Genomic DNA, 24,910 nt, shown 5'->3' on the forward strand with positions numbered 1-24,910 from the left:
GAATGTAGCAGCTATTCAGGAGGCCCTTGACTTCAGCTTGTGCTGTAAAAGCAGTTGCCTGGGGATGACTGCAGGCAGTAGGAACTTGAGAAAGGAATCCAAATGAGAGAAAAGATCCATGTTTCAGAAACGTAATGGACTCGACATAAAAAATGCTAGTGACTACATGGTTACACAAAGGATGCTTTGATAAAGTCTGTGTCTATTAAGCTGTGGCATAACCCTCTCTTTCTGCAACTGGGTATATCACAATGAAGTGGGAGATTTACCCTTCCTTAAGCACATCTACTGGCCTTGAGAAGTGTCTGCTTAATGGGGCTCTAAGTAAGGAAATAACTCATGTTAAACATATCTAACCTCACTGCTACTGCCCAATATCTGGAAAAAATTGTTCTAGTTAGCCAACATTTGAAAACTCAACAACTGGAATGTATGTCCAGATTAATTTATCTAAATATAGGCATCTAGAGTGTAAAATCTGAGCTAGCTTCTGCTACAGTCACTGGAAACAGAGTTCATACAGTCAAAATAAACCAGTGAGCACATACAGAAACAGACTCCTAAAATGATCTGCTAAAATGATAGTGTGTCTAAGCAACAGTCCCACCCCTCCAATTAGGTGTATGCTCTAGTTTTTGCCTAGCAAAAAAATTTTTCATACATTTCATTCCAGAAACTTAAAATCAGTACTTGTGCCTATTATCAGACTAATTCTACTAACGAGTCATCACATTCCTAAATCAGATTGGAATTATACCGGTGCCTAACTGCTTCCCTTCAAAAGAACAAAAGAAAAGGAAAGTCCACTTGCTGCCTTCCAGATACATTATTTTACAGAATACAGGTCATAACTGAGTATTTTAGAATAGTTTCACTCTTTTTTACAGAACTTCTGATGATTTATATGTGTGCATATATATAAATTCACACAAGTTTTGCATATTTTAAGAACTAGATCTTTCTTAGGGTTGTATGTCACTCAATATATTGTTTTTTGGGGAAAAAAAGAGTGCTAAGTTTCTGTAACAAACAGGAATTAAGTGATTCTCTTTTATCTAAAAGTTAGCAAATAGTTTGAGCATGAATTACTGAGAAACAGATTAGTCAAGGCATTGGAGTTGTAATCATTAATAGTGGAAGACGCAAATATGAAACTAATCTAATTTAAGTCTCTGCACATGTTGCAAAGGGAACTCTCAGGAGATCACACACACTTTGATTTTTTAAAAGAATATAATAAAGATTGGAGATGCATGACAGGCTGAAGAGCTACCTTTGACTATAAACCACCTTTGAGTCAATCAAAGTGTGACATTTATCATGGTTACTGTCTGTTTAAGAAATAGAAAGATAACAGTCTGATATGATTCAAAACTTTGAAAAAGGACCGATTCTTTCATAAGTAGATTTAAAAAGTGTTTTACAGTTCCTTTTTGATTCAGTGAAATAAGTCTTTTTTTATGTAATGGCTATGAAAGTTTTGGTTTGTTGTAGTTTGACATTTATTTTTGTGGTTAAAATCCAAAAGGAGAAACACATCAAAGAGATACCATTTGTATAACGAAACACACCATGGGATTCACAGACATTCCCAATTCTTTTTGCACCAGTAACCATTTTCTCCATCACAGATGATGGGAAACAGGAATGATTTCTTCTCCCAGAAAACCACACCTTTCAGACAGCATGAATTCTGTTTTACAGGTCTTATTAGCTGTATTTGCAAGTACCCATCTATTTTTTATTGTAAGAAGTCAAGAGTGACACTGACAATAAGACTGTGATATACATTGGAAGATATTTAACCCTTATCTAAAAATAAAATCAAAATTAAATCAGAACCAGAGTGAAAGCAAAAGGACCTAACTTAGGGATAACTTAGATATCTGTACTTGAGCTACTGAAGCTTGTCCTTTTACAATCAGTTGAAAGAAGTAAGGATTGTAGGGCAAAATTCTTCTCATCTTAACAGACATGCTTAATGTGGGCCTAATAAACTGTGCCCTCATGTGTTTACTCATTTTCAGTGATACATGTCTATTTCTTTACCGTAACTGTTAAAGAAGTCTAAATTTTTTAGCTCCTGAAGAAAAATTTTGTCTCTGTGTCTATCATTATTAAAGTAGGATTGCATTCTAAGGAGAAAAAAGAAATACACAGTAGGCTATAGCTGTCCTCCAACATTCATGTTTAGAGTTTGGATGGTAACAGGTAGAGCTTTTACTGGAAACTTGAAGTAGCTAATCTGATCATTTTAAGGAATTGTTACTAGAATATGATAATAGTTTCAAACTACATAGAGGTTAGTTTTATATTTTCTCTCACTCAAAGAAATAAAACTAGTTAATTTCTACCAAAAAAAAAAAAAAAAAAAAAAAGGCAACTCATTTTGAGGCTTTTTGTCAGTAGAGTACAAGTAAACTGGAAGAGCAAAAGAATCATCTAAAGTGGATAATAAAAGCTATCACAGACAGTATGGGAAATGGAACATCAAGACTGAGATGCTGCTCTTCCCCTCCCACTGCCAAAAAAAACTTAAAACATGGACAGATTTAAAAAGAAAACCTCAAAATTATGAAGAATTTCCTATAGAAAGATCTCCTTGGCATAATAAAACCACTCCTAAGGGCAACTGGAGATGAAAGTGACTATTCAGAAGGTCTGTTCTCCTCACATCCTTAACACATTATTAAGAAACGCATTTCAAAGAACATATTAAAGAATAACAAATATTTATTTATTGAATTATAATCAATGAATAATCAGAAATTATTAAAATTTAATAGTGACATTGGTTCAATGAAATATAAAATAAAAGGCTCCAAATTTCTGGTAACTTCAGAACTGGTGATATTATTATAAGGTAATGCCTTTAAAAATACAATTAGAATTTTTTAACTTCAACGAAACTTATTATATGGTCTCTCTGAAAAAGACAATCTCATCTGAAGTCAGTGAAATGATGCCTAATCAGAAAGAATTCAATCAGAACTAATTTCAAACCTATTACCCTTATTATTTTCCAATTAACCATACTTTGCATTGACTAGAAGTGTATTTTTACTTGGTTTTGCATATATCAGATGCACATGAAAAAATAAATATAACCTAATATAGAGTAGAGGTTTTATTGTCTTGTATAAAAGAAAATACATGAAGGCACAGTTATCTTTTTTAAGAGTTGTTCCCTTGATGAAATTTTCCAAGTTCTTGTCTGTTAATGGGATGAATCATAAACCTTTAAAAGTTTCTTTGGTAAAAAAGGCTAAAAGAGGTAAATTCATGTCAGACACAAGTGAAGTGATTATTCCGGTTTTAGTCTATATGCTAGCTGAATGGCTTTAAACACAGCTGTAGAGACCTAGCCTGATTGTTATCTTCTAGTTTTTCCTACTCTATCCAAATAACTAAACAGTCTTTGCACCAGAGAGAGACAGACCTATGATAGGTAAAGGTAGGAAACAATGTACTTGGGATTGTATGGTGTTTTTTGAAGGATTAGTCAATCAATTTTCTACTGGCTCATTTGTGGGATTGGATTGGTAAATAACACAACTTCTGTGGTATCACATAAACCACTTGCATTTATACTCACATTTTATACTGTGTTTGTGGAATGGATATGATTAACCATTTCTTGCTTAGCTAGAAGATATGGCATTTAGTGATGGTGCTCAATGCATTTCATAGAATTGAATGCCGGCTTTTTTTAACCTTACAAATTTATCAAGAAACAGTTTGTATTCCCCATCTCAAAATTCTGTTTATAGCTGGTGGTTTGTCTTTGAGACATATCTGAAAGATCCTTGTAGAGGAGGAGTGGGAAATGAGGGAACTCACAAAAAAATCCATCCCATTTTGAAAGAGGAATTACAGCCCTGCCTTATGTAGGGCAAAAACTTCCATGTAGAAGGTGTTTTTACTCTCCACCTTCCTTAAGAGTACCATTCAGAATTAAATCTTAAGAGTCCACAGTAGGAAACTTGACATATTATTCACTGTCAGCTCAATTTGAGCAAGGACTGTCTCTGTACTTGGCTTTCTGTAACTCTGTAATTGCTTCTGTGCTTTTTGGCATAAAATTAGGTGAAATAAGGAAATGCTGTATTAGTTCTTCATTCAGTATGTAGCCTGTTGATTGAAACAGCTTAAAAGCATTTTCATATCTGGAAGACCTATCACAAGAATTCGTGTTTTTTTCCCCTCTTTCTATCCAAGGAAATAGCCTGAAGGATGTCCATGCTGGTGAGAAGTTAGAAGGAAATGCCTAAATCCATGGAGAGGTGTTATTTGGAGCCTTAGTATTCTCCAGGCCGATAAATTACTCTTTTAATAATCCATTACCACATAAAGTGTTTATCTCCACCAAGATACCAACTTTATTCTGATGTACAGCATATCAGTTCAGATGATACACAACCTGCATGATACCTTGAAGACACAATGCCATATTCTGTATTTCTCTGTTTATTCCAAAAAGGAGCTCTCGAAGACCTGTGGTCTTCACAGCAGAATCTGGAGCAGAGAAGGACATGCTGGAGTATATCCTCTGTGCTCAAGTTTGGAAGGCATAAAGCAGTAGGCAGGAGGGGTTTTTTGGAAGTTTTTAAAAACTAGGAAGTAATAAATCAGAATTTGTTAACCAGGCAGATCCTGTACAATAGCACTTCTGTAAGAGTGGCATGGCTTGTCTTCATTCTACTGCTGTGGAAATAAAAAAACATTCAGGACATTCTTTATCCTGATAAATAGCTATAACACCTTTTATCTTATTCATTCTCCTCAGGAAATATAAAAGAATGGATGAGAAAGCAATAAACGTTAGTACTTTGCCGGAAGTTTGTTTCTTTATTGGTAACTGTGAGTGCAAATATTTATACACTTGTTCAATGAAATAATACATGCAGTAAAAGGCTCCAGATTTCCGGTAACTTCAGAATTAGTAGTATTATTATAAGGTAATTTCCAGCAAAATATAACCCCATGTAATTAATGGAGGTCATTTGTAATAATTGCACTGCTCTGATGTGCTTTTTTAGACCAGTGAGTGTGCTCATTAAACGCTATAGGATAACTTAAAACCTTTGAAGAGCAATTGTGCTTCTTTGTTTGTGTTTTGGTAGCCTCTGTCATAAAAATCTTCATGTGGATGTAACATGTTAATACAAGGCAAAAAATACACTATTGCAAAATATGAAGTTTTATATTATCTGACTTTATTTCTGTCTCTGTGTAAACTCTCTCAGCAAATTTTACATAACCATTTCCCTTATTTGTTTTTCAATTAACAATCCAACCTGACAGTATAGTTTCAATCCATTACTCAGGTTAAATTCATCACTCAAGAAGTAAAAATGTTGACTTATGAGAAAACATTTTGTTAAGAGAGAGAGCTGATACTCTTTAAATAGAAAAGAACCAAAAAATTGAAATATCATCTTTTATTTTTTTCCAATGCATAATATCATTATGCAGGTCACACCTTTTTGCAAAATACTGCATAAGAAAGATGTCTTGTAACTTTTCTTAGTTTTTACAAGGCATTTTAAATGTAATTATTTTGTTTTTTCTTTCACTGCTTGTATTGGTTCTGGCTGAGCTGGAGTTCATTTTCCCATAGCAGCCCCCACAGTGCCGTGCAGTTTGTTGGCACCTGACATCTAGCCAGGGTCAAGCCACCACTGTGCTTCATATTGTTATACATCCTGCAACTTTACCTGTACAAACTTCATTGGCTGGTGAAGGTCTGTGCTTAGGAATCCAAAAGTGGTTTTGGGATTTTTTTTGGTGGAAATTGCTGGAACTTGTTCATCCTTTCGCTTTCTTTATGCTTCAGTAATTTGTATCATTATGTATTTTCGTGCCAACACTTGATCATGCACACAGAAAAATCTTTGAACTTCATATGTGTTGACAATATGTATCTTCTTGCTGAAAGAAAATACTAATTCTGGAAATGCAAATTTTTTACGGGAATGAACTAATTGCAATAAATCTTTTTCTTCAAAAGATTTTCAGCCCCACAAAAGACAAGGATAAGAGAGAAAAGAGCTCAGATTATGACAGTCTTTAGCTGAAAAGGAAGGGTGAGATTCTTCTAGTCTTCCAATTAGCAATAGCCTATGAGAATGTTGTTGTTAAAAGTGAGTGTAATATTTAGACCAAGGGTGACATTCACAGCAAGAACTTTTATTTTTCTTATTCACTTTTAATAGAATTGAGATGTTCTGAACTGAGTGAACTATGAACAGTGAAGTCACGTAGCCCTTCCAAAGACACCTGAATAACACCTCACATTAACATTCCGAATTAGGAAGAATACTCTTGTGTGTAAATAAAACCTGAAATCCTACTCAGACATAAGGGATGTCTTACTTTACTGAGGTAACAGAATGCAGATGAGAGTTTAAAAGAATTTAACAGATGGCAAACATCATAATGGAGATTTTATTGCCAGCTTTAAGTAGTTTTGGTCCCAGAATATGCCACCAGAATCAGATTTAACAATGAGAAAGGCAACTATACTGAAGTGGGTGAAGGAGCAGAAAGAGGAGAAATTATGTTTGAGACTTGAGAACGCATTATAATGTCACACAAGACATAGACTGGTTTATTTATATAGAGATCACAACATAAAGCCTTTTCCAAGCTATTTTACCCCTATAGCATAATTTGAAAAAGAAAATAATAATCTACAGATTAAGAAGCCTGAGAAATAAAATATTTCAGAGACTTCTTTCTTCAAAGAGGAAGAATATTAGGTGAGATAAAAATTTTAAAAAGTTAGAGACAAGGTCTGCCCATATATATCTTAAGCACAAAGACATGTCTGCATATTTGAGCCCTGAACTAGATCTCTGGCTGCAGTAAAGAAACATGTGTGTTGCATGTTAAAATGAGCAAGGAAAGACAAACTAGTGATAGAGCACTTTTCAGAGAATCATTGGTCTTGCTAAAAGTACTATGAGAATTTTGATAGATGGTATTGAGAACCTCAGTGGAATGATATTGGGATTAGTCCTTCCTCACAGAGCTATTTGGAAACAGATTCAAATCAATATGTAGGTGATAAGTATTTGTTGTTATTACTGCTGCATTCTGCAGAGGGTTTTGAAGAGGTAATTCATTGTGACGCGTGAAATAGTCCTGTGGGAGCTCCTGGGTTAGAGGAGAATAAAACCAGCAAATGAAGTGCCAAGACTTTATACTACTGTTTATTTTATATATTTAAAGTTCACTATCCTTTCTAGTACAATTTCTTCAAATAACTGCACTGATTTACCATATTTTAAAAGTACTTAGAGCAAACCAGTCAGCACAACTGTAGTGATTGGAAACATTGAATATAATGTAATAATTGACTCTTTGATAGTAAAACTAGATTTTTTCAAAACACAACTTATTTTAAACACTTTTGTAATGCAAAGCTATCACTTCTGAGTTACAAATACCAAAAGTCATAATTGGCTTTCTAAAGCCTAAAGGCTGTCAACACACATTTGTCTTCAGCACTAAATGAAATAAATTCTATCTCTAGCACTGTGTGTGGAAACAAGTAATCTTTCACTTCACAAGCTATGTATACACATAAAATAGGTACAAGTTTGTTTTGGAAGAAGTACATCACCTCCCTTCCTCCCTGTTCCTTCTGGCTCTGAGTATCAGACACATGTTCAAAAGGCAAGGATATGGCATGAAAAAAGAAGGCGGATGTGTCTTTACGCTTTATTTTTATACACAGCAACATACAAAAAAGGGCTGGTTCCATATCATACTTTAATATCTTATTAGGATCGTTAAGTTGTTGCACACAGGATCATCTCCTTGTTGAAAATGTCTGCAGAAGTTACCAAAAAATGAGCCTGGGCTATGAATAGGCTGTGACTAGGCTCTACTATAGAAAAAACTATGCAGCAATCCCCCTTTCTTTCCTGGTTGGTTATGAGAGAAAGAAAAGTTGTCCAGAAGTAAAAGAATCCAGAAAGTTTTCTTGATAAAGGAAAATAATACCAACTGTATGACCCATAGAGAAGCTAATGCTGAGGATCAAATAAACTGTGGTCAACTTGTAGGCTTAGCTGACAGTCAGACATATTTTCAAGGAGCTGTAAGCAACATCTTCACCGTGAATGTAATATTTCAGTTTAAAAATGAGGAGTTTAAAATCTGACTTAGCTTTTAATTAATACCAGTCACCCAAAGCTAATTACACAAAATTATATATGTTGCATAAATATATGTAAAATATATCTATTAAAAATCAGCCTAAATTCTTATTATGTTTATATTTTTTTCAGTTCTAGTTCTCACATAAAATCTTAAATCTTGAGACGATCATTTTTTTTCTTACTAAAATATATTGGTTTTCACTTTAAATTCCCCCAGTCCTACTCATATATCACTGTGATGCAATAGAAAAATTTTTCAAGAACCTGTTTCATTTATCTTAAACATGCACTTAAACATATACTTAAAGATACAAGTAATTTCTGAAAAAAAAATATGTTCTTGACCTATATTGTAACAAAAAATCTACAAAATTGAGTATTTTAACAGTTCTGTTGGATAGTCCATATCTGAGGCCCCAGAACAAAGTAGGACTCTTTCTGGTATATGTTAAAGACAACTTTTAAGGTGAATTCCAAATAAGAAATGCATGCCAGCATAAATGTTCAAGATTTATGCAGAAGTCAAAATATAGAACAGTATGGATTCATATTTTTGTTCTATAATATCTTAGAAAAAGTTCAAATGAAACAGAATTACATGCAAATTTCACTATCTCTAACACATAGCTTACAATTCTAGCAATTTAGAAGATGTAGTATAAAGAGAATATAAATGCTGATTATAATTTTGACATTTTGAAAAGATTACACTAAATATACCAATATGAAGAAAATTCTAATGCAGCAGAAGATAGTGAAATAAAATATACTGTTCTTGAAATTCTTTCATCATTTAATACATCCTTAATAGCTCTAGTCACATTCTAAGACTATTTTACAGTCCTTCAATACCACAGAGTGTCATTATCAAATAGATATAATATATATAGTATTCCAAAGAACATCTGGTTTTAAATATTTGAACTCCTAACTTCTTTTTCCAAAGTTATACCTCCAAGGGCACTCTCAGGAAGTAAGTGTCCAAACTTTTTTGGATATTGCTCAAAATCCCATCTAGACTTCTTGTAGAACTTGAAAATGTATGGACTAAGTGTCAGTGCAAGAGGATCCTAGGCTGATTCCAAACTGACTTGTTAAGGCATGCCCTCAGTCTCATTTTTCCACCAGTTCAAAAGGAAATGGGCAACTACAGCTTCTCCACAGACACATTTTTAAATTGCCTCTTTGCTGTCAAGTCAAAAAGGACCTGGGGTTCGCATCTAAGCCTGAAAACATGCATCACCCTCAAATTCAGTGAATATACATAATGTGAAATGCAAAAATGCAGTTTAGATGAAAGAATTCATCTATTGCCACCATCTCTGCCTATATTTCTACACTGGGAAGGGAAATAAGATATGCAGACAGATGTCCTGATTCAGAGAAGTAATTAGCTTACCTTGCTCATGGTTGGAGTTCTATGCCATTCAAGTGCACAAGCACAGGTTTTTTAAATGAAAATAGTTACAGATGTGTTTCAGAGAATAAATCAAACAAAACTAAAATGCAACCAAACAAAACCCCAAACTACATAAAAACAAAACAGTAAGAAAAATAGAAAGATGTATAAGAACCAGTAGTGGCATTATTCTTGAGTGTTTTAGTACATTGTTTCCAATAGTTCTCTATGAAATGCAGCTACCAGCACTAAACCTCATGTTCTGTCATAGTTCCATTAAAAATTAGTACAGTTTCTCTTTTTAGCTGCCAAATCTCTTATGTTAATGCAATAACTCACAGGGACATGTCACTTTACACCTATTACTTTACTAAAATACTGGTTTAAGTCTATATTATGCCAAGTATATTTTAAAATGTGTTATGATGAAACTGATACTCATATTGATACCATGCTCAGTTGCAGGCCTATTCCTGTAAATCTTGGAAACATTACACAGACAACTTTTCACACCTTTTCCAAGATAATTCAGTGGTATATATTAGTGTAAAATATGCCAACTCATTGTTTAAATGCATGAAGGAAACAATCATGGACTTACAGTCTGTAATTTTCAGGACTCTTTTGAATTCTCCACTTCCAGATCCTCCACAACCATCTTCATCGTCACAATCACCACTGATTTGTTCATCTACACCTCCACCACTGCCTGTTTGTTGGAGATCCCATTTGTCATATTTTGGAAATGATTTGCCCTGTAACAGCTGAAGAGAAGATATAGTATGCAAGTTAACAGTACATATAGAGAGCTTCAGTGACTACCCAGAATTTCATGTATGTCCCTAGTAATTACCTGATTTGAAAAGGAAATTTCAGGATCAACATAACGAGAATTCTGATTTTTTTTTAAATTTTTTTTTCTACCCTGGCTTACAGATAGATTTAAAATAATGGTATTTGGAGATGTATACTTAATTTTCAATTAAAACCCCACAAAACTGTTTCTTTATCACTATAAAAGAAGATCTGGTACCAATTTCTGGCCCAGAGGCCAAGTGTAATGCATAAGTACATAGAATCATAGAATAGTTTGGGTTTGAAGCAACCTTTAAAGGCCATCTAGTCCAAATTCCTCTGCAATGAGAAGGGACATCTTCAATTAGACCAAGCTGCTCAGAGCCCCATCCAACCTGATCGTGAATATTTCCAGGGCTGGGTCATCTACCACCTCACTGGAAAACCTGTTCCAGTGTCTCACCACCCTCAATACAAAAAGCTTCCTCCTTATACATGGTCTAAATCAAACCTCCTTCCATTTAAAATCATTGCCTTTATTTCTACCGCAACAGACCCCACTAAAATGTTTGTTACCCCCTTTCTTATAGGCCCACTTAGAGCAGACAGAATCTGTGCTACTTAACAGCAGAACCTGGATCTTTTAAAGACCCATGTGGTGTCTACTGAGACTTAAGATACATTTATTATTTTATGTGAATTTTTCGGTTTGAAATATCTGAAATAGTATGTGAGCTGTGTTGCAGCTCTATATTGGTGGACCCAAAACATCCTTGTCTGCTCTGGGTGTGTCATATGGAAATCTGGTAGAAGCTGAAGAAAAAAAATATGTTGGGATGATACCAACTGCTTGACCAAGGAACAGCAGACCTAACTAGTACAGTCAGAGGCAGGACTAACATGGAGAGAACTATTTCCAAAGGACATCCAGGCATTGCCTTGGAGAAACAATAAAGATGACCTAAAATAAAGCAGAGGGACAGCTGATACTGGCCTAAGCAGTGTAAGTGATTTGGTTCCAGTAAATAAACTGGTTCTCTGTGTCCTTTTATCACTGTAGAGATGGCCAATGATATCTGCCTGGTTTATAAGAAAACAGTAGAGATCTCAAAGTTTAATACATTTCTCCACTCTGTTGAGCAGTGCTGAGCAATCACCTGAATAATGTTAATCTCTCTCATTTATCAAATGTCCAACTGCTGTCATCCAATTTTTAAATATATGAGGTACAACTGTTATACATACACAAACAGTATGCCCTCTTCCCCATTCAGATTAATTTCAGTTTATCTGTCAGATAAATATGAACATCACAGCCTCTAAAAACCAGGTGCTTACAAATGTTAATAACTCTTATAACCTTATCCAAAATATCAGTTTGTACAGGTTTGTGCAATACTCATGCTTAAATCTAGGAAGACTTCTTTACACTGGCCAAAACCTCACTGGCTCAGATTCTTTAATTTCATAATCAGATAGTTCTTTCTCCTTGAAATAGCTACTAATTAGTCAGAAACAGACACAGTTGTTTTATACCTTCAAAAATGTGTTTGCTTTGTTGTTTAACAAGATACTGGGTTCATATTTTCAACAAATACAATGATTTTAGTTTCAGATTATGGAGTCACTTCCCAGACTGCTTAATCTGTTAAGTGCTATACAGTGCCCAACAAAAAATATTTTAATCACCACTACAACAAGATGACTCAGCTAAATCTCAATGGTTCTATAAGATCCACTTGCCACTGTGTAAGAACAGGAGAATGCCACTCACCGCGGAACCAACAGGACCAATTTATGCTGCACTTTTAATTCAAAAGTTTTATTAGGCATTTATATGCTACCTGAAAGACAAACTACCTAGCTAAGAGGCAAAAAAGCTCATTTGTACTGCTGCTCATCTCCCTGCTCATTGTGTAATCCATGCCATACTTCTACCATAATAGTATTTATTGAAACAAAACACAGGCAGTTTAATGAACTACACTCAGTTAAACAGCACACTTATTTTTCACCCCAAATCATATTGTGACACATTCCCAGGGCCAGTTGTATGATAAGGTACTTTTTATCGCTGAGCTCTGTGGTATAAATGTGGGCATGAACTTCCAGCAAGACAGTTTTTCAAACAAAAATTTTTGCCAAAGTTTCCACAGTACACCATATACATATACGCCATATATACCATATATATATCTGGTGTGTGTATATATATACATATATATACACACACACATTTTTTCAGCCTGACAACATGCATCCTCCTCTATATCTGTTTCAGTCTTAGAAATATATAGACTTAATAAGGTTTTATATTTTGTTGCTTCTTTAAATTTCAGCACAACTTAGTTATTTCTTTTTCCTCTCTCTTTTTCTTCTTCTTATTATGTATTATTGACTTCTGCCTAGAAACCTAAAAACACAGGTGATCCCACTTAATTGCTTTAAAGGTAGGTTCAACATTGAAAAAGTGCTCTTTAACTTTTTCCAAACTTTTCACTGTACTTGAAAAAGTAGAGATTAAATAATGAGTAAGCTCATTCGTTTTTTGGACTTTGTTATTCTCTTCAGTCTCCTTAATTGTACAAGAAGAAATACTGTCTCCATATAAGTTCACAAATCTCCGTGCTGGTTCTCTACTAAGCAAGGCTTGGATCTAGTATAAATTCTTTATTAAACAGAAATCCATGTAGTTCTTCAAAGATAAATTGATTCACATTACAAAGATAAAAGTTGTTTAAAAGAATTGTTCTCTTGTGCTGCACTTTTTATAAAGCTATTATTTAAGAGGAAAATAAGTACATGTTATGACTGGAAAATTTTGTTGTATATTCTTACTGGGTCTTCCAGCTGAATAAGGAGGGTTACTAACTGTATACTATCTGCCCCTCAAAAAAATACAGTGAATGTTCTTCCCGTTGTGTCACAGTCTAAAATAATCTTTTTTCTTCTTATTTTGTCCAAAGGTTTTTCCATTCTATCAAATTTTTGTCTCAAAAACCCCAAAACCCCAAACCCCATGCTTTAATCATACATTATTGTCTTTCAATTTCAATTGAAGTAGCAGCAAATATATTTGGCAACAGTGTTAATTTGAATGAGATATGGCAAGGGTTAGTTCACCAGTGTTCTGAGACTGCAGTAGATACACCAGCATTGCAGATTTGCTGGTTCTCAATGTTGATGAAATTTTATTGAACTAAGACTTTGGTATCAAAAGCATGTCCTCTGCTGGTGGCATTTTATTTTCCCAGAAAGTTTGTGCGCCACTACTATGGTACATGTGCATGGGGGAATGATTTGGGTGTAAGTCAACTGAAGGGTCCTTCACAGCTTCCCTACATAGCTTTGGGAAGTTTGGCCTCCCTCTTAGATCCTTCAGTGCTCCATTGCCCAAATACCTCTCAGGACTTTCATTGATGGCTTAGTGGAATGCTTTCTTTTACAATTCTGAACAAGGTTATAATACCAAAAAGTACCATTAATAAATTTTGTGAAATTTCACCTTTTAGAATGAAAATATTTGCATTACAGAAATTACACTGTTGTAATAAAGTACTTCCAGGGTTCTGTAAATATATGACTCACTGCTCTGTAACATTTCAGTAAGAAAATGAACTGCTTGCAGCAGCTACAGAGACACCTATGAGGGTACTTGAAGCTTCTCAACAAATCTCAGAGTCTAAGTATAATTAGGAAGATTGTCACTAAGGATGTATGATTATTGTACAGTCCTATAGGGCCTGGTAAACTTTCAAGGTTATTTAAGACTTTTATCGATGAATCTGGAAAGCAAAATGAAAAACAAAGTGTTAATGATAAATCTTTTACTGCCACAAGAAGTGGAGAACTACTAAACAACAAAGAGAAGCGACAAACTAAGAAAATCTCATCTGGCAAGTGAGGCAATTGAGTGAATTTTAAAACACATACTATAATAAAATACAGACGAAAGTAAATTTGCAAGTCTAAATATTGTATTACATGCATATTAAAAGACAAAATATTCTGTTCCGTAAATTAATTGTGGGTGTCATGGGTAGCCAGAAGAATATGAATTACCACAAGCAATGTTCTAGCCAAAGATTTTAATGGGATCTCTTTGGGGACAGAAATAGGAATACTGAATCAGATTCGGGGTGTTATATTACTCCTAAATCCCATTCTCATTGCCTTTGTTCAGAAAGGATGGCGCAGAAGTGAATTCTATTTCAGTGATTAGAATGGAACCAAAAAAATGCTTTTGTTTTAACCAAGGAGCTCATCCTTTAGTGCCCTCAAAAAAACCCCTTGATCTCAAGAATTTATTTAACCAGCCTTATAAACCTTGTAAGTGCCTATATGGCAAATACAGATTTAACAGATTCAGCAGGCCAAAGTATATGAAAATAGCAAATAAATCACTTTTTTTTTATTTAAACATTCAAAGTGAATCATAAAAAATCTCTGCTACCAGAATAATACATTTAAAAATATTCAGGTTGGTCTATATTAAAATAATTTTTCAATAATAAACAATAATTACCAACAGTTGTGGTAAGGGCGTTTGTTGATTTTTCTTTTTTTTTCTGGATCAAACAGGTTTTGGTCTTAAATCATGAATTAATTCGGAGATTCAAGGGCATGCTATGTATGAGCTTGAAGTAAAAAACCAAAATGGCCCCTTCTGCCTCTCAAAAATTTATTAATTCATATACGTAAATCTGAAATGGCAAGACTGTACTCTATTTTGGATTTTTTAGCTTGCAGGAAGTTGCAAGTGATTTAATCTCTGTTGTTTAGCTCAGCAGGAACACCAGACAGTCTCACTCCCCCTCAGTGGGATGAGGGAGAGAATCAGAAAAATGGTAAAATTCATGGGTTGAGGTAAAAAACAGTGTAGTAGGACATAAAAGAAATGGAAAATAATAATAATAATGATGATAAAAGAATGTACAAAACAAGCAATGAACAATACAATTTCTCACCACCTAGTGACTGATGACCTGAGCAGTGAGCCACCAGTCCCTGGCCAACTCTCCCCAGTTTATATGCTGAGTGTGATTTTGTAAGACATGGGATATCTCTTGGGTCAGTTGGGGTCAGCAGTCCCATCTGTGTCCCCTCCCATCTCCTTGCACACCTCCCGCCTGCTCACTGGCAGGGCAGTAAGAGAAGAGGAAAAGTCCTTGACAGAGTAAGCACTGCTCAACAAGTAAAACATTACTGTGTTATTAGCATTATTCTCGCCCCAAATCCAAGACACAGCATAATCCCAGCTACTAGGAAGAAAATTAAATCTATCCCTGCTGAAACAAGGACAATGTCTAATGAATGATGAACACTGAAAGGCAATAAAACTTATGTTTATACTATTGAAACTGATGTGATAAATAAAATCTAGTATTCTATTCACTTATTCTACATCATATACCTTCATGGGAAACATGGATTTTCTATAAATTTTATTGTATTGTATTTCAATAAAAATATCTTGATGCTCTATTGCAGTTCACTGTGAATTAAGCTCAGTCATAGTATTTCCTCTCTTTCATTTATGTGCACATCATAAGTACTTCTGGAGGGAATCTCAAAGGACCCCAGCAGTGAATCCAATTTAGCTAATCAAGTCAAATCCAGAAAAATTATTTCTAGAAGTATTACTACCTTGAACTCTTTCAAATGAGAGGAATAAACTGCTAATTTTTTTCTCTCTGCTTAGCATTACACAGAAAATACTTAGAAATACAGCATTTCCTTTGGTGATCTCTTAAGAAAAACTACTCATACACCTGTAGGCCAGAATTTCCTGCAGGGTTTCATTTCCTCAACAAAAATGTGCATTCCAAATTAGAAGTCCAGTTTATATTGGAGACTGGTATTTAGATCACTAGTATGGCAACTCATAGTCCCTCATGATAGTGCCCTGTGGGGATTTTTTTGAATAAAAAGCTTAAAAATCTGTAGCTTTGTGTGAAGTACATCAGCTCCTTTTTTTTTTTTTTATGATATTTTCAAAAAGAGAATGAGATTTCTAATCAGATATAGCCTTTATATCCTTGAGATGATACACAACGTGCAAGCAATACATACAGTGCTGTATCAAACCCACTGTTTTCTGCCTAGATCCAGGGCTACAACTCTGGGTTTCAAGTTTGAAAACCCATTCTTCTCCATAAAATCACCAGTAGCCTGAAATTCTGATGGAAGTAACACAATATTTCTCTCCAGTCTAAGCTAACTCAGCTGAACAAAGAAATAGACATTCATTCTGCTTACTGAGCTGAACTGCAAAAATTAGAAAGGTGGCTAAGCACCAGCACTGCACAACACAGCTCTAACCTACCTTTTGTGCTTTCTTGATATACCTTTACTAACGCAGGATCAAATCAGCTGCTGCCTGAATAGTGGAAATAAGAATCACCCCAGCTTATTATTATACAACTACTTCAAAATCCAGACATTTCTTCTCAGTAGTTATTTATGTCTCATTCAAAATCACTTAGTAAGAGAACAAAATTTTCAAAGAAATCTAATTGCTGAATTAGGTAGCAATGACTAGCAATTTTCATTGAAGGTACAATTCCACACAGTGAGACTATGTGTTCAAGCACAAGCACACACTGAACATATTGTTCCATCCTTAGCGTGCTTCCTGGCCATCACAGAGTTGAACTGACCTAACTAGCACTCTTCACAAAAATGCTTGACCCCAATTTGAGCCTCAGCATAGTCTACAGACTGTTCTGAGTAGGCAGCCTGGATATGGTTATTCTGCTGTAGGAAATAGGACACTTGCTGTTCCTGAACATTTTTATTTAATACAGTTAACAGATGCAGTTTTTTGGGATGTCTACAGTGTCAAATAAAAGAGAACTGGGCAATAAGGTACAGTGATAGATATTGAATTTCTCAGTCTTTGTAACTTACATCTGTTCCCCAACCAGTTCTCCCTAAGATAAATCACTTATTAAGAGGGTATTTGTAAGCACCTTTGTAAGGGGATGTGGAGCAGTATGTTCTCACCCTTGATCCTCTTTTTACTTACCAATATAGATACAGCTCCTAAATGTAATTGTCCATTCACAAATACCCTTTTCCTAATTTGTTACATATAGAAATCTTGCTTTATACCTGCATTTTACAGCTAACATCACCTATTCATGTTCTCACTTGAGTTCTATCATGAGCAATTACTTTTCTTTCCAGCTGTTACTCATTCAGAGTGAATACAAGAGCAAAAGCTTGGCTCTTATCCCTTGGTGCAATCCCTGCTGCCACAGATATGCACACTATCAACTTGATGTGTTTAAAAAATATTTAGGTATTCCCATCTGTAAAAATGCATGTCTTGCTAGCATTTCACTGTAGGTTTAAATCATCCTCAGAAAATTAAGTAAATGAATTAGACTTTTCTAAGGTAACAAATGAGAGCAAAATTAAACCCCAGAACAACAGCATGTACTCTTATTTCTGTCTAGTAGTTGAAATAACAGAACAAAGTCACATTATATATGATTAATGTCAGAGACTAATGTTCTTTGCCCATTTCACCCATCCATGCATGTGCTTGTATTTTTTTATGTCACTGTTCTTTTCTGTTCATCTGTTTCCTTTTATTCATTTGAAGGTTATTGCTTATAACCCCCTCCACTAGATATTACAAATAAGTTTTCAGATAATTTGAAAATAATTTTAATTTTAATCGCCCTTTACCTCATCCTCATCTGAATTTTTGGACCTTTCTGCCTTGACAAGGTAGAAATATAGATATACATAGATATACATAGATAGACATATATGACATATATTAGACAGTTTTCTTTGCTGGTAATAGTAGACTGAAATTCTGTCTTTCCAGAACAGAATATGTGAATCACTACTAGACAGCTTAATATCGAGTGGTTTCATGAATGATTGAGGTATAACCAAAAATAAGAAAGTGGATTGACTTAAATAACATGGCATACTGTGATCAGATAAAGCTCATTTGAACAAACATAACCAGGATTGTGGGTGGTGTTGGGCTTCAGAATCATGCACCTCAGTGTAGATGCCAAAACATTTACATGTTTTTCTGTAAGTAAAGTGTCTAAGGTCCTCAGTAGTAATTTGCATGTTAGAATTTTAATTCAGTTTTGTGGACATGGTTGTCTATTGCTTTTTGATATGACCTAGACTATCTGGAGAACTACACAGTGAGAGAGGAGTGATAGAGAATTTGCAGAAGAGCTTCTCGAGCAATAGCTGGAGGCCAAGGAACACGGAGCAGCTGGAATGGTTCCAGGCATCTGAGCACACGCAATTGAACCATAATCCTAGTTAAAGCTGGGAGTTATTCAGCTGAGCGAAGGCCAGAGTCTAAACTGAGATTTATAGAAAAGAAATAATGACAAAAGAAAGTTTTCCAAGTAAATTCTTAATTCTTTTAGCCAGGCAGTGCATTTTCTGTTTGTTTGGTAACAACACAGGTCATAGCACAACTAGGTCAACTGGACAAAAGCACAGTGGAATCTCAACCATTATCTAGATGCTATAGATATAAAATTCATTGTTTCTCTGTATGTTCCTTCTCTGTATAAATATACTACTAGCAAGAAAAAGATCAAATTATTTCTGAGGAAAAATGCTGATTACAACTAAAGAATTAAATTTTCTCAAAGAAAGTTTCAAACCAAACATTTTCAGTATTAACAACTAAAACTTGGAAAATCATATGGAGAATTAATCATATTTAAAGCCAGTTCCAATAATCCCATGATTATCATTACACAAGACAGATTTTCAAATAAAATAAGAAACCAACACATACCAAAGAAGCTGTGAAATGGAAGAGAATTCACCAAGAGATTCCTATATAGCGACATAAGTGCACGATCATTAACTCATTATCAGGAACTGATTTCTACTGATAATAACATCAGTCTGTTATGAGTCTGGCTGTTACTTAAAAATAAAAATCATGACATTAGCAAAACAGTAAGTGTTCAATTTTAATTTTTTAAGAAAAAGTTTATTCCCTACTTCGACATGTTTATATTAAATTGCTACTGAAAAATAAGCTAGGAATGGGTTCTACAGCAGATTACGACATCAGTTGTTCATCTGTGTATTTCCAGTCTCTGTCAATTCTGATCTTAGGTCTACAAAAATAGAACTTCTTTTTACTTCTTTGACACAGTTTTTTACTTAAGAGTTAATAATCTGTAAACCCTTGTTTCCTCTCATTATCAGTAGAAACAGAAGTCTAAAGTTACAGCTGAAGTGAATTAAACATCATGATAGATAATGAAAATCACAGATAGGCTATTTCAGGTTTTGATTTCTTCTTGTGCTTCACAGATCTGCAAGTGAAAGGGCATAATATTAAGCCATTTAGAAGCAGGACCTTCTGGAACACTTTTCACTTTATAAGAATATGCTACTTGACATTTCTTCTGGAGGGCCATTCAGAAGACATTATAGAAAAAGCTGCACTGCAATAATCTGTGATGCCATCATGAGCAAAATTGTGACCGTATTGTTAGAGGTACATTTCTATTGCTACCCTATTGTGAGTGGATAAATTGGTGATTTATCCAGAGAACTGATTTCAGAGAATGGAATTCAGTAGACAGGCAGTGGAGGTGACCCACCAGCAGTGGTGACTGACGCACTGCTTTCCCTTATTCACCAGCAGCATGATAAAGCTACTTTCATCTTTTACTTGGTGACATTTCTACTCCTCACATCAGTGGACTCAAGTGACTGAGAAAAAGCAACAGCTGCTGTGTAAAATTCATGAAGACTAAGCTGACAGCAAGGCCAATATTGCGTAACTTCATAAAACTAGTAGGCTCCCAGAAACATTTGAAAGCAAGTCAAATACAAAAATAAAACAGAAGGAAGCCTTTACTTTTGCATTAGCCATTGCTCTGTAGATAATGCAAGTGAAAAATGTCCCATATACTTAAAAAATGGAAACATTAAAAATGCATTTCCCTCTTCAGCAGCTGCATATGTACTTTTCCCTTAAATCAGAGCATTTTAAATTGATCTAGAATATGATGTGACAGTAGACACCTGTAAAATTTAACACATAACTCAATCACTGTGAAACAAAATCCTTCAGTACTCATTTATCTCATCATGGACATAGCAATGTTGCCTACAGAACAGTTTTTGTCAGGACGGATTCTCTGTGCAAAAATATTGTCATGTCCCATGTCCCCTCCCTCCCCACCCTGCAATACAGAAGATGTTATGCAGAAGCTTAATATAACTAATAACCAGGAATCTCCTTATATTAGTGAGACCAAGTATCAATTACAAAGGCATACCTCCAGTCCTCATATGTGACTTTGTTTGGCCCCATCCTATAATAAGAGATTGCCACAAAACATACCACAGCAAAAACACATATCCAGAATCTTCTGCATTATTTATCAAGTTTTTCTTAAGGTCCAATATATACTCTTTTCATTTTCAGAATATATCCTTCAGACAGAATGCCAGTATAAACTCTAGTACATAATTTATGCCGCACTTAAGCCTTACACTGAAAGTTTTCCAGTCCCTGAGATTGTGTGCCAGCACTCTCCAGAAGGCAAGTGAATTCTCAATAAGGTTAAAACAAGGCTTTCCTGGCACACAATTTGCCCCTTGTCCCCATTCTTGAGCTGTCATTTATTTTCATGATTTCTGTATAACTGTATTTCTCTGGTTTATATTCGTGTAGTAAGGCTGCTTTGCATAAATTGAGACTTATCATATATGAAGGGCTGTATTTTTAAATCCTCTTTGCCTCCAAACTATTCTTAAAATAGTTCCCATTGCCTAGTCTTGTCAAAATGCATCATGCCTGTTTTTCAAAATCTTCAAGAGAATTAAGGTATCCTTGAAATGTGAAAGTGGTGGAGGAGGGGACCTGTACATTACTTGAGAACAGGTTTCTTGGTGCATAAAGAAGTGCACCATTTACAATCAAAGTCTTCTCGGAAAGATTTGATAGAACAATTCTCTAGATCCCATTGGGTCTTTGTATGTGTGATAAGATTATAACTTTTCTCAGAAAAGCTAGCTTCAAGTTCAAGTAGCTGCCTATGCTATTTCTCTGCAGCATTACTTATTCAGATGCAATCAAATACCATGGAGAATATTATAAAATAGAGGAAGCCTTTTTCGAAATTCCTGAGAAAGCCTGGCTCATGCATTTTGCAGCTGTAATATGTGCGCAATGGTCTAATTATAGTAATCCTAATCTATGCAGACTATGTTATTAAACGTGACATATATTTTAATTGTTGACAGATGGCTTTGAACCATGTATAAATATTTATAAAGTCACACGTATTCCTACAGCTAGCACACACAAAAGTTCCAGGTATATTAGTCTGTCTTTTCTGAACCCTTTCATATGCACATGCAAACTCAGGATTTCCATTTTAATAACTACTTTATTGTTTAGGTTATCTGAAGACATAAAAGAACCATTTTCTTTTTAAAGTGAAATTAATATTGCATAGATTACAGACAGTTTTGATTACTGTGGAAATAAGAGTACTTTTTCATCAGTACATTGTATTGTGTTAGCCCATGTGCTCACTGTTATTAAATATTGCCATTGTGCTGCTTATTCATAATCACCCATCTTCTCTTGTCACTACAGGGGAGATATCAATAGAAACCTTAAAATCCCCAAGAACAGTGCAGAAAAACAGGATCAATCCAGCAACACCATTCATTAACACGTGAATCTTATGTAGAACTCAGAAATCCTCATTTAAATCCTGTGTAGTGAAAAAGTTGGTTATTAACAAAACACCCAAAACAAGTAGAAAATAGGCAACATTTACAAGAACTACCATATAGGAAACACATTATCTGAGCTTTTCAGAGATGTCCAAGGGTAGGCTTAAACTAATGAATAAGGTGAAGACTGAAGGATCACACAAGTCAGAAAATCTGCTTACACATCTTTTCAGTTGTTATGGTGCGAGTCACTTCATGTAGCTTTAGAAATCTAAACTTAGGCATCTGTCTGTGCAGAAAGACAGGCAAGTCCAGTGGGTAATTCATCTCAGCCTAAATTTATCTGTAAGATGTTTATTGAAGTCAAAAGTCAGATTCTTTGCTGCTAATGTGGTTTTTCAAAAAAACCCAACCAACCAACCAACCAACCAACCACACAAAAAACCCACAACCAAACCAACAAAAAGAAAAACTGTGCAGGTTTACTTTTTTTTTTTTTTCCTCTGTAGGACATTTCTATTCAACTTAAACACCTGCAGGCTATTTAAGTGGTACTAGTTACCTTTTAGAGTCACTAGATCTTTTAGAGTCAAGAAAACAAAGACCCTTGTCTTTGGAAAGAAACAAGCATCTTCAAAAGTCTGACCTCATCCTAAAATAAATCATGCAAGGATGCATGGACATATGCATTGCTGATTTTGGAAGAGCATTATATGGTGCTACATATTCCAAAGAAGGTTAATTTTTTCCCACCGAGATTCTTGCACTAAAAGCTCATTCTGGCACAAACTACTCTCCTGCAGAAAATGGAGGGAGCAGTCAGCCATTTAAAACAACAAAGTGAAAATTAGAAAACTTGGCATTTAACTTCAAAAACTGTAGCCATGAAGTGACAGGATACTAAGTCCTTTCAAGAGGGTGTGATAATTTCTTCCTTGAAAATCTGGTGAAGGGATAAATCAGCAAGGAAGGAAAGAAAATAAATGTCAGACATTTGATGTCGGTCTTCCTACTGCCTCAAAGGTAGAGAAAAAATATTTTAAAACTTTTGAGAGTAAATTATAAAGCTATTTGTTATATTCATTTTCCTTACAATTACTAGAAATTTTTATGGCAAATTTTATACATTTTTTTAGCACAGTGACAGTAAGATTTCAATTCTTTTCATTGCATCAGAAATATTTCACACAAAGTATGCCAATAATCAAACATCAGAAATGGATGAGTCAGCATTCTAAGGCTTTTATGAAATATAAAAACATCTTAAATTCCTTTGAGCTGAGCCAGATTTATTGTATCTTATTTTCTTTTATATAGAGCATCTAATTGGGGAAATACTGAAAACTCCTATTCAATGCAGCTATACATTTTTCATTTTATTAGAAGTATGAATTTCTACCATTAAAATCTTTCATACAAAATTAAAAAAAAAAACATTGTTAAAGCCAAGCATGAATATCGTATACTCTGTGTAAGGCACTTTGGGTGTTTTTCAGTTTCTCATAATCCAATTACCTATGTGCATGTCCTTACTTCTCTGGAGATAATATATGACAGATGGAGTCTGAATTTTGTTTCAAATGCTAGTAAAATTTATATATTGTACTTAACCTGACACAGATTTCATTATTGCAATGTGTTCATTTCTGCATGGTTTTGTAATTTAAATTTATGTAGAAATGGGAATCATTAAGAGATCAAGTATTAATGTCAAAAAATACAGAATGCCTTTGATAAAATATGAGACAAAATACATAAAAATGTTATATATATATATATATAAAAGTCTGAGGTTTATTTTCTAGAGTTCAGTGTTCCCATTTCTCTTTATATCTTTGAAAAATTGAATGTGTAATAAATTACAATCCTAGAAGTTGCTCAACTCAAGACTTTTACATACAATCAACTGGATATGCATAGTATAAATGCTAGTAAAATACAGTTCTGTTTATAATAACAGAGCTTCAGTCCATCACATACAATAAAATTTGATTTTTTGTTTTACTGTAGTGTTCTTTTGCATGCAGGCCTGGGCTTTACTGCTCTATAAATTGCAAAGAAAGCAAAGAAGTTCTAATGTGAGCTGGTACACTACAGTGCAGTATTGGAGGCTGCCAGCTGTTGTGCTCCAGCCCAGGAGAAAAATTAACCCCCAATCATAGAGTCACTGAATGGTTTAGGCTGCAAGGGACCTTACAGATCAATTCGTTCCAATCCTCCTGCCATGGGCACAGACACCTTTCACCAGAGGAGATTGCTCAGAATCCTATCCAACCTGGACTTGAACACTTCCAGGGATGGAAATTCACCTCCACCCCAAGAGGCAAATGTCCCCAAGAGGCAAAGATTATTCCTACAAGCAGAGCCTTAGGGAAAAAGATATGGCTCAGAAATCAAGCCATATTATCAATTATATCAAGCTCATATAATCAAGTCTCACCCTATCTTAAAACTCTGTCAAGAGAAGAACAGATATCACTTATTTTCATTCATACAATAACTTATTTATTAAGGTTTTCATACAAAAAATTAGATACCCAGGCTGAAATCCACACCCTGTCCACAGTGAATCACACCCATAATTTCTTCTATTACCCTAACTTTTATACTATAGTCTACTTTCATTAAGAAAGACATGTTCTCAAGATATTCTTACCAAAAATATATCAATGAAGAATGAATTCTTAATATTTTATGGACCCAGAGTGCTAAAGAGAAATCAGAGATTTGTAACCTCTTAGTTAAAGACCTGAAAGTTATAGTAACTGAAGAATAAAGTTCTCCCTCCTCAAAGATCCTGTAGTTTTGATTTAGAGACATTCTCTCTGGAATAAGCTGA

The 24,910-nt window shown here is 34.6% G+C and overlaps 1 protein-coding gene across 8 annotated transcripts in view; it reads right to left on the bottom strand.

The window, feature by feature from the left end:
* Window positions 1-24,910, bottom strand: part of GPC5 (glypican 5) — a 617,251-nt gene that overhangs the window by 284,080 nt on the left and 308,261 nt on the right. For all 8 annotated transcript variants that reach the window (XR_006018585.1, XM_042043896.1, XM_042043887.1 and 5 more), the window contains one exon: window positions 10,169-10,331. Coding sequence is in view for 7 of the 8 variants with exons in the window: in XM_042043896.1 (XP_041899830.1) it covers window positions 10,169-10,331 (163 nt within the window). In the remaining variant the exon portion in view is untranslated. The remainder of the gene's footprint in view (window positions 1-10,168; window positions 10,332-24,910) is intronic.

This window comes from Corvus kubaryi, unplaced genomic scaffold (genome assembly GCF_017639235.1).
Source record: "Corvus kubaryi isolate FWS band 111438036 unplaced genomic scaffold, C.kubaryi_AGA036_p1.0 133, whole genome shotgun sequence".
In the NCBI taxonomy this organism is placed as follows: Eukaryota; Metazoa; Chordata; class Aves; order Passeriformes; family Corvidae; genus Corvus; species Corvus kubaryi.